The sequence below is a fragment of the Nicotiana sylvestris genome, chromosome 7 (genome assembly GCF_000393655.2).
Source record: "Nicotiana sylvestris chromosome 7, ASM39365v2, whole genome shotgun sequence".
Lineage (NCBI taxonomy): Eukaryota > Viridiplantae > Streptophyta > Magnoliopsida > Solanales > Solanaceae > Nicotiana > Nicotiana sylvestris.
In genome coordinates this window covers 46159818-46170456 of record NC_091063.1, presented here as the reverse complement: position 1 = coordinate 46170456, position 10639 = coordinate 46159818, and the positions used below count along the sequence as shown (strand labels likewise).

General features: G+C 36.4%; 1 protein-coding gene across 1 annotated transcript; it reads left to right on the top strand.

The window, feature by feature from the left end:
• LOC104237834 (LOB domain-containing protein 27-like) lies at positions 1-969 on the top strand. The gene is made up of 2 exons (XM_009792062.1): positions 1-641; positions 746-969. The coding sequence occupies exons 1-2, from the start codon at positions 80-82 to the stop codon at positions 805-807; spliced, it is 624 nt and encodes a 207-aa protein (XP_009790364.1). The 5' UTR covers positions 1-79; the 3' UTR covers positions 808-969.
• Positions 970-10639: the final 9670 nt, after the last annotated feature.

Below are 10639 nucleotides of genomic sequence, written 5' to 3'. Positions count from 1 at the left end.
TATAATCAAATCATCACACAAATAAACAAGTCTATTGATTATTCTTTTTCTTTGATTGATCAAATTTGATAGAGTTAAGATGCAGAAGATTAATGGTCGAGACACAGCTGCATGTGCATCGTGTAAACATCAACGAAAAAAGTGTGCAAACACATGTATATTAGCACCTTATTTCCCAGCAGAGAAAAGCCGAGAATTTCAAGCAGTACACAAGATATTTGGTGTCAGTAACGTCGCAAAACTAATAAAAACTCTCATAGAAGAAGATCGGAAAAAAGCCGCGGATTCGCTTGTTTGGGAAGCGTTCTGTAGGCAGAAAAATCCTGTGCTCGGTTCATATGGAGAGTATAGAAGAGTTGTTGAGGAACTCAAGTTGTATAAAAGCCAATACCAGCAAATTCTTCAAATTCCAACCCAAGGGGCAACTCATGATATGATGTACAATGCAGCACAAGGGTTGAATAATGGATATAATAAGAAAGCCAATTCTATGATGGAGTCTTGGCTGTGTAGCAATAACATCCATTTACAACATGTCCAAAATAATATGGAGAAATTAACAAGTGATTGTAATGGTTCCACTATTATTGTGCCACAACAAGCAATTGATGGTTTTACTAACCACTATTATCTTACTGCAGGTAGATATCTTGAAATACTTATTTGTTCTTTTCTACATGTTTTTAATTAAACACATTCTATTTTTTTTTTCTACATTAACAATTTTTTTGGTGAATATTTATAGGCAATTGTAACCCAATTGATGTCAAGCGAATGGAAAACTCATCGTGGGAGGCTAGCTCATGAAATTACTGATCTAAACTTTCTTGTTTTCTTTTTAGTTTCCCTTTCTATTACCAATTTTTTTGATATGTTTTGCTATAGAGATATAGATACATCTTGTTGCTTTTGAGTCCTTTTTCTCTTTATTTATTTTTTCCCTTTATTTCCTCCAGAATCAACAAACAGTAATAGTTGTACTACTGTTAAGCAGAAAGTAAGAATATATATTTGTAAAAAAGTAACAATGAAGTATGAACAATCATAAATGAGCTGGCGACGCAACATTATATATCAATTCAGATTTTGATCCGACTAGGAGGTGAACCAATTGGAGTGATGAACGATAACCGAAATGATGAACCATAACAAGCTAGTTATTAGTGTCACGACCTCATTTCTAACTAAGTCGTAACCGACATTCAGTGACTTAACTTGACCGAGCGAACCATCTTAACTTTTCTACTCTGTTCTATTTCTGTTGTGCAATGCATCTCAACACAATTCAATATTATTTAAAGCAAATTCTTTTCTGAATCTTTAAATGAAATGATATTCGAAAATAAATTCGTTATGTTATATTAAATACATTGAAAAACAAATGTAATATAAAGTGGACACTCATGACTCTGTTATGACTATGTCTGTGAAGCCTCTAAGAAATACTGAATAATAAGACAAAATTCTGAAATCAACGAGCTCCATTTACTCCATGAAACAAAATGGAGCTCACCAAGTCTACTGATAATGAGAGGAGGATATCTTAGCTCGTAGCCTGCTTACCTGCAAAATATGTTCCTACATTGACATAGGTTATACTCAGTAAGTAAAGCAATCCTCCCACTAAAGCTAGAACGGGACTCTAAAAGAAGTATTTATGCATGAGAAAAGAAAATTCCAAAAGTTTCTCATGAAAAGTTGAAACAAACAACTCATGTATCTATGATAAGGTTTTTCTTGATGTCATTTATGAAAATTCTCTTTTTTTTTTCTCTTCTTCTCCGAAAAAAATATAAAAATTTAAATAGATAATATAAATTTTCTTGAAACAATCCTTGTAAATTTTCTAAATTATTTTCTTTTCTTTTCTTTTCTTTCTTTTCTTTCTTTTCTTTGGGAGTTCCATTGATTCTGACATTCTTTCTGATTCTTATTCTGAAAATGTCACCATATGATCAGTATTGTGGTCGATCCCAGCCTGATCGTCTGGACCCTATTCCTGTAGTGCCTCACGGTTCAAGGTTCTAGCATGCTCGCGTTCTTGTGCCTTACATGGGTACTTCTATTATAGTACCTGAACCAACGGTACACTAATCTCCTACTACGACACGAGTAATTTCGGGATAACATAAATCCCTAGAGGATATAAACCCTTCTCAGAGATCTATAAAAAACAATATTCTTCTAAGTGATTCTTGTATCACAAAATGTAAAACAATAATATATCTCACAATTCTCATCAAAAGAGTTCCATAAAATCATGTAAAAGAAATTTCAACAGGTTATAAATAAATATATGCAAGTCATGAATGCATAGAACATGATTTATGGAACAATGTACTATTCTTAAGTTATTAACCATGATAATCATCTAAGATCTTTTCTACAATTCTAATGGATAATGTGAGTCCACTCGTTTCATTCAGAGCCCAAATTAACGTCCCATACAATCGAACAAATATTTATGGCATGATCTTTGTGAGAAGACGACTTTAGTAAAAACATTATCTCTACTCACCTTAGTTCTTTGTTTGATCACCCCCGTTACTTCTATCCACATGATTCAACTTCTCAAATCAATCTATATACAATTACATCAAGAATCAATACTAGAAGGTCCAAGATTTCCAAAATTTGAAAATCCTAGGTATTATTCTTCTCTCCTTCTAAGGTTCATCACCAATCTAAGTATCTTTCTCTAAGTAGTAGTTTATAAGAACAAATATCAATCATAAACCGTTCTAATAATCGTGGTTGAAAGCGTTCACGAAATTTGCCTTGAATCGCGAAACCCTAAGTTAGCGGAGAGACCTTATTCTTGAGTTCTTGTTGAGAATCTAGCGATTTTGAGATGGAATATTGTTTGAGAATCTATGTTAATCGCATTGAAAACTCACCTTAAGTAGTATGAGAAGCCTTGGATGACTTGAGGATGAGATGAGAGGTTTAATCTTTAAAGAATGAAGCTATTTTCTCTCTCACCGTCCCTTTTATTTCAACTGCACGCCTTAGGCGTCACAATCCGCGCCCAACGCTACCCACGATGCCCAAAGAAAATTAGTTCTAGTTTTGACTCGCCCCCGGCGCTAAGGCAGCTTATCGGGCTGATTGGGCGGATATTTACGCTTATCAGTTTGTCTTATCGGTTAACGGCTTGTAAATGCACTAATTCGTTAGTCAACCGATAAGATATTTGGGTAGATCGGCATCGATTTAGCAATTATCGGGCGATTTATTGGCTAAATCAAATAGACAATGAGTACATATATGTCACGACCCAAACTGGAGGGTCATGACTAGCACCCGGGCCATATTTGCCGAACACCAACGTACATTTATCTAACTTTCCTTATTATCTTTAAGGGCCGACGAGATTAATATAAATGGTAGACATGGATCATGAACAACTACAATGAAATATAATGGCATGAACATACATAACATGGGATGACCAGACATCTAAGAAACTATATATAAGGTACGAGCTACCATGCTGCCATAAAAGACTATACAGCAAAAATCAGCCGACAAGGCATACCAAACTATACATGAGTCAACATATGTCTATGAGCCTCTAAAGGAATATAAGTACTGCAATATTGCCAAAAAAGGGCCCTGACATACCCATAATATCTATAACAAAAATGCATACCAAGACCACGGCAAGTCCGGAGAAGGGATCTCGCCAATAACCATTGAAGTGGGCAGCCTACTGTGGTGGGGGAGGTGCATCTATCCATCTATCAGGACCTGCAGCATGACATGCATCGTCCACAAATAAAAAGGACATCAGTACAAATAAAGTACTGAGTATGTAAGGCAGAAAAGCATAAGTACCAGCAGTAATGTAAACAAGTATAGAAAATATATACAACTTGTAACATCTTGGTACCTCTGAGGGCAACTGACATGAAATGCATGATACATACATACATACATATATATATATATATATATATATATATATATATATATATATATATATATATATATATATTTTAAAACATATGCCTTTGTGGGCATCATCATGTCGTACCCGGTCATAATAAGCTTGGTAAAAACGTACCCGACCATCATAAGGCTCGGTAGAATCATACCCAACCATGTGGAGCTCGGTAAAACCCAACTGGTTAGTGGTTGCACAATAGGTACCGTTCCCAGTCATCTATAGTATGGCTCGGTAGAGTAAAATAGATACATATGTATCATGCATGCTAGACTCATTGGAATAATATTCTGAACCTTTCGAAGTGATGTTAGGTCGGCATCCTCTATACACGTTATTAGGACTAACTCTTCATCATGAATCTTTTAAGAATCAGGAAGTACCAACAACATTAATAACATAAGAATAGGAGAAGCAACATCAAATCAATCGCTCCATAAGAAGGGAAACAATGTAAGTACTGCTAGCTTCTTAGAGTAGAGTATCTTTGGAAGCTCGTTCATTATATTATATACAATTGGAGTCGTGCAAAAGAAGGAAAGGGATAGCCTCACATACATTGTATATACTTCCCAACCTCAAGCTATGCAAATTTCACGACTCCTTAGTCTACAATAAGAGAAATGATACTATCGTTATCCTTTAGGTGTCGTAACTATTATGTATCTACCACAACCTATTTACGAGGAAACACACATCACCTCTACTATTTATATGACTTCTCACAAGTCAAAACAATCACCAAACATCCCAAACAAGATCAATAATAATCATATTGATCCTCCCAAAACATTTCACCAACCAACAACACTATTACCAAGCCTTTCGATATATATTTCACAAGTTCTAGCTTCAATGACTTAGCTGCAACTTGGATAATCTTAAATACATGTAGAGTAAGAGTTCCTTACCTTTAAAGAGAAAGAAAAACTCCAATTTGACCTTAATTTCCCACAAAATATCCCTCCAATGCTGCCACAAGAACGAGGAAGCGAAACTAGCAATCAATTAGGGTTTTTCGGCACTAGAATCACTTTAGAAGACTTGAAATCACCTAGGGTTGATATTAAAAACTTGAGGGAGTATTTACAAAACATAAAAAATTTAAAACAACCTCCCACACGAGCTGAAACAACACAAAAAATGAGCAACAACAAGAAGAACAAGAAACTTACTAGCGCCACGGGATTTCCGATACTTGATTTGTGTTGTTTGCACTTTGTTTGGTCTTGGATCATGAGAAAAACTTGAGAGAGTATTTTTAGGGTTCTAAGGTCTGAATATACTGTAAAATAATGACTAAACATGGGGTTGAGGCATCTTATTTATATCCGTATATCTTAAACCGCCTATGTAGGCCCCATAGAAAGGTGCTTGGCGCAGTCTCACGAAAATGTGAATATTTCTCTACTTGAGATTGTATGGATGAAAGGTTTAATTCATTGGAAACTAGACTCATAGATCTTCAATTTGATGGGTAGATCATCCCGTAATTCCTAGTAAATTGGGAGAAAAGCTTAGTAGCATTCGACCTAAAGTTTAAGTAAAATTATGAACGTAAGTTGCGCCAACTTTTGTCGACTTTTGTTTCATAACTCATTTGACTTCAATACTTATGATACGGATATTATATGATTAAAATACCTTAAAACATGACCTCTTGAGTATATTAAGCACCTCTAGGTTTACCCAAAAATACGGATTACAACTTCCTTGATTCGTTTAACTTCTAATACTTGTTAACCCCCCTTATACACCCTTGTATCATTTAAGACCAATAGGATTAACTTCTTATTATCTCAAAGATAATACCTCCTCGGATTTACGTTGACTAACTTATGGTATAAACTAACGTACGTGAATATGAGTTGTAACACCCTTCCCTCCTAGGAGCATTCGTCCTCGAATGTAAGGGTTTATGGGGAGTCTAACTCATCGTGGATTTCAACGAAAATTTCTGGCCAAGTTTCTCCTATGAAATGGACACTAGCCAAACCCGCAAGCAGTTAAGCCCAACGTATTCCCTCAAAAGGCTACAAAGCATTATGGATATGTAAATTATCTGCATATCACTATTTTGCATTAAGGAAGAGTATTCTCAAGCTATTGCGTACCTCATAGAGTTGTTTCACCTTCTAATGGGTCCTTCGTTCCCCTGACATCCTCGTTATCTTCATTCTGGAACAGGTAAGGGTATTTAGACCTTATCTTGTCTTCTACTTCCTATGTCATTTCTTTCATATTCTTGTTCCTTCACAATACTTTGACAGAAGCTACATCTTTTGTTCTCAACTTGCGGACTTGTCAATCTAATATACCACTGGCACTTCTTCATATGATAGATCCTCTGTAACTTGTACATCTTTGATAGAGACGACTCGAGAAGGGTCTCCAATACATTTCCTCAACATAGATATATGGAATACCGGGTGGAAAATTCTAACTCATAAGCAACCTGTCCAATTCGTCGAAGAATTTTATATGGACCGATATACCGCGGACTCAGCTTACCCTTCTTCCCAAAATGCATAACACCCTTCATCGGCGAGATCCTTAGTAAAACCCAATCATCAACCTCAAACTCCATATCACGACGTTGTACATCAGAATAAGACTTTTGTCTGCTTTGCGCCATCCTTAGTTGTTCTTGTATCACTTTCACCTTCTCAATGGCTTGGTGAATCAAATATGGGCCATATAATTCTGTTTCACCGACTTCAAACCATCCCACGGTGATCTACATCTTCTCTCGTACAGTGCCTCGTACGGAGCCATTTTAATACTAGAATGGTAGCTATTATTGTAGGCAAATTCTATGAGTGGTAGATGATCATCCCAACTTCCTTTGAAATCCAGAACACATGCTCGTAGTATATCTTCAAGTATCTGAATGGAACGTTCAGCCTATCTGTCAGTTTGCGTATGGAATGCAATGCCGAGATTCACTTGTGTGCCTAAACCCTTCTGAAAAGACCTCCAAAAGTTAGCCGTAAATTGAGCTCCTCGGTCTGATATAATAGATACTGGCACACCATGAAGCCTAGCAATCTCCTTGATATACAACTTCGCATAATCTTCAGCCGTGTAAGTTGTCTTAACTGGCAGAAAATGGGCACATTTTGTAAGTCGATCAACTATCACCCAGATGGAGTCAAACTTATGATAAGAGCGAGGCAATCCAATAATGAAGTCCATATTAAGCACCTCTCATTTCCAGGTCGGAATCTCTATATTCTGAAGCAATCCACTAGGTTTCTGAAGCAATCCAGGCATAGTCTAAGGAATAGTAGGGAGCTCCAAGGAATGTTATATTAACCAATTATAAACCTAAGGGTTTATTATGACCGGGTCCAGTATTCGGACCGATCGATAAAGTCATACACTTGGATTTTTCACAAACGAAGGCAAAATGAAGAAACTCTTATATTAATGAAGGACGATTACAAAAGCCCACGAGGGGTCCTTACACAGAAACAACGAAGCAAAAAATAACAGCTGAAAAGCCTAATCTACTTTCGAGGGTATATCCTTGGGAGCGACATTTTCGAGAACCGTTTCCTCGGGGACCCCATTTCGATCTTCAGAGCGCTGCCTTCGAGAACCTCTTTCGAAGCAACAATAGATGAAGAAAAGGCTATAGCCTGTCAAAGAGCAAAAGCTTTTAACAGGCGAGGAAAATTGTGGCCTGGTGAAAAACTTGGCGAGTATGTGCCTCGTCAGCACTACTATTGTGAAGCCACTTCTTGAGACATTGTACCGGTGTGGGATGCTAAAGTTAGTAGATAGCGCCACCTCGCTCCATGGAAAGAAAAAAGAGTGAAGCACCACACCAGATTGAAGTTAAGAGAGATGAGCAGCGGTTTATGATCCACATATCTTTTGATACGGGAAGAATTTGAGACCCCTCTCTCATTATTTCGGGCTAACAACAACAACAACAACAACATCCAGTATAATATCATTCAGTGGGGAAAATCTCTGAAAAAGAGCCATGGCATAACTAACAAAGTTGATGCCGTATGGACTTACGATCACGGGTTTGAACCATATAAATAGGAGTTTGGAGGAGGATGTATAGAAGGGAAAGGGCTAAAGACTGTTGAAAAAGGACTAAGTGAAGTCTTGGTTCAAGCAATCCCCCATTTATAGAGAGACAGAAATGTAACTGACGGTGCAATCAATGCTTTTGGGGAAACGGATCGGCGGGGCAATCAATGCTTTTGGGAAAATGGACTGGCGGTATATTCAATGCTTCTAGGGAGACGAACCGATGGGATGTTTCAGTCACTTCGAATGCTTACGAGCATGACGTCATGACGAGGGGTTCGAGAAAATCGGGGTCAAGATCATTTCTTATCGTTTCACTCTAAGAAACGCAGGGACTATCTATATATAGTCAAAATTAGGGAAGACTGTTTTAAGGCTCCCGTGGCAGTTCAAGCCCGGCCTCGATGAGATCAAAGCACAGTCCATGGTCCATCCCCGAAGCATTCGCCTCGGCAGGGTACGTCGAAGATTCACGATGGTGTACCTCGAGGCAGTATGCAAATCGACGACCATCATGGAAGGGGGGGGGGGAACCCCCGAAGGCACGCGATGAGGACTGACAGAGTCTGTAAGAATAGTACAAATCCGTACTGAGCCGTTATACACTTGTATTGATATTATTTCTTTGTCATTTATTAGACATTGTGTTGGGATTCACCCCTCCTATATAAAGGGGACTCTTATCATCTTGTAAGGGGATTCAGATTATTACACAACATATTGAATACAATACAACATTCTTTGCTTAAACAACTGCTCTATATATTTATTGCTCATTCTTTCATTGTTCATTTATTGTTCTTCATTTATTGCTCATTATTAACACAAAAAGCCATCTTTGATGCCCTCATTATCATTGATTCCTCATCAATTGTTCATCGTTATTAGCCCTATCTAAACCTCGAGGCCCTGCTCCAGCCAGCTCGAGGCTCAACATTGTGACCCAATTGGTTTGCATTTCAAATATTCTTTACTTACACTTAGCATCTATTGCCCTACAACTAGTATTAAAGTAGATCACATATTTTTAGAACCACAAAATCAAATATAATTGTAGTTACCATTTTTAAGGTAAACAGTTTGGCGCCCACGGTGGGGCTAAAAATAATAGTGATTGTTTTGGTGCTAGTTTTCTAATAACACATGTTACTCTTCACACCTTTTCTTGTCAAAGATTCTTTGATTTCAAGCTTAATCATGTCTAGCACACAAAATGCACATCTTCACGACAGTATAGCGGTATAGGGCTGGGTGTACCACCATTGGTTGTGCTCATTCCATTGGGGGGAGGGGGAGACTAAGAAAGATTGTGCCATGTTTTGTTAATGTCATAATAATAAAAAAATATAACGCATTCCTTTGAATATCTTTTTACAATATTTTGTCTTTTAAATTTGAATTAAAATTTTTTAAGTCACAACTATATAATATAATTTACAAGAAATTGCCTTAGATTAAATTCTTTTTAAAAAAATAGGCCAGGCCCACTTAGGCCCGGGACCGGCCCACTTGGGCCGAAACCATTAGTTCATGGTCCGGTCCTGGTTTGGTTACCTCCAAAAGCCCACGAAGGCCGCGACCGTTTAAGTCTGGCCCACAAAACCCGAGCCCACATAGGACCGGCCCACTTAGCCCGTTTAGGCCCGGGGCCGGTCCGTTTGCCAGCCTTATATATAACTTTCATTTCTAAAACCAAATAAGAACCAGTCAAACAAAATAAAAATTTAAATCAAAAAATACTTTTCAAATTTTTCTCCAAAAATTATTTTATAGCACCCTAAGGTATTAGCTAGGGATGTCAAGGGTTCGGTTCGGCCGGTTGTTTTGTAAATTTTGTACCATATCAATTTTCGGTTATTCATTATGTATAACCAAAATTAGACTTTTTGAAACCGTCCCAATTATATCGATTTCTCTTCGGTATTGGTACGGTTCGACTAATTTTCGGTATTTTTTTTAAATGTCATATAAAAGTCACTAGTAGAAGTATAATGCAATAACATACATACTTTTATATGACTTAGCAAAACTCTCTAGACATTTTTACATTTTAAAGGGTGATGAATTAATAAAATATGAAAGATGGCTAGAGTATAGATCCATCAACTACTCTACAATAGTATAAAAGAAACTAAACATTTTAATATAAAGAAAATATAAATCACACGAGTGGAAAGATATTAACCAAACCGGGATTGAGACTCAATAATAAAGTCTATATAAGATTAAATATTCAAAAAGATAAATTTAAATCATACGAAAGAAAATATAATCAATATATTATAGTTTGCTATTCATAATCGCTACAATGCATTGTGTCTTGCTAGTGAATATGTTGGAATAATTTATTTTCGATGGGAGTAGCATAATAAGTTTGAGAATTATGATTTTGCGTTTATTATTTGTTGGCTTGTAATTATTTTCATAATTTCAAAACCCACAAATTTTTTAATGTTTTATCATTTTTAAACTTAATATATAGATATATTTTTCACATGTAAATTTATTCGTACGGTTCGGTATTTTTTCGATTTATTTTCATAAAATAAAAAACATACCCTAATTATCGGTACAATTATAAATTTATATAAAAACTTACGATTTTGTTAAAAAAAAACCTAAAAATCGATTCGATATATTACGATT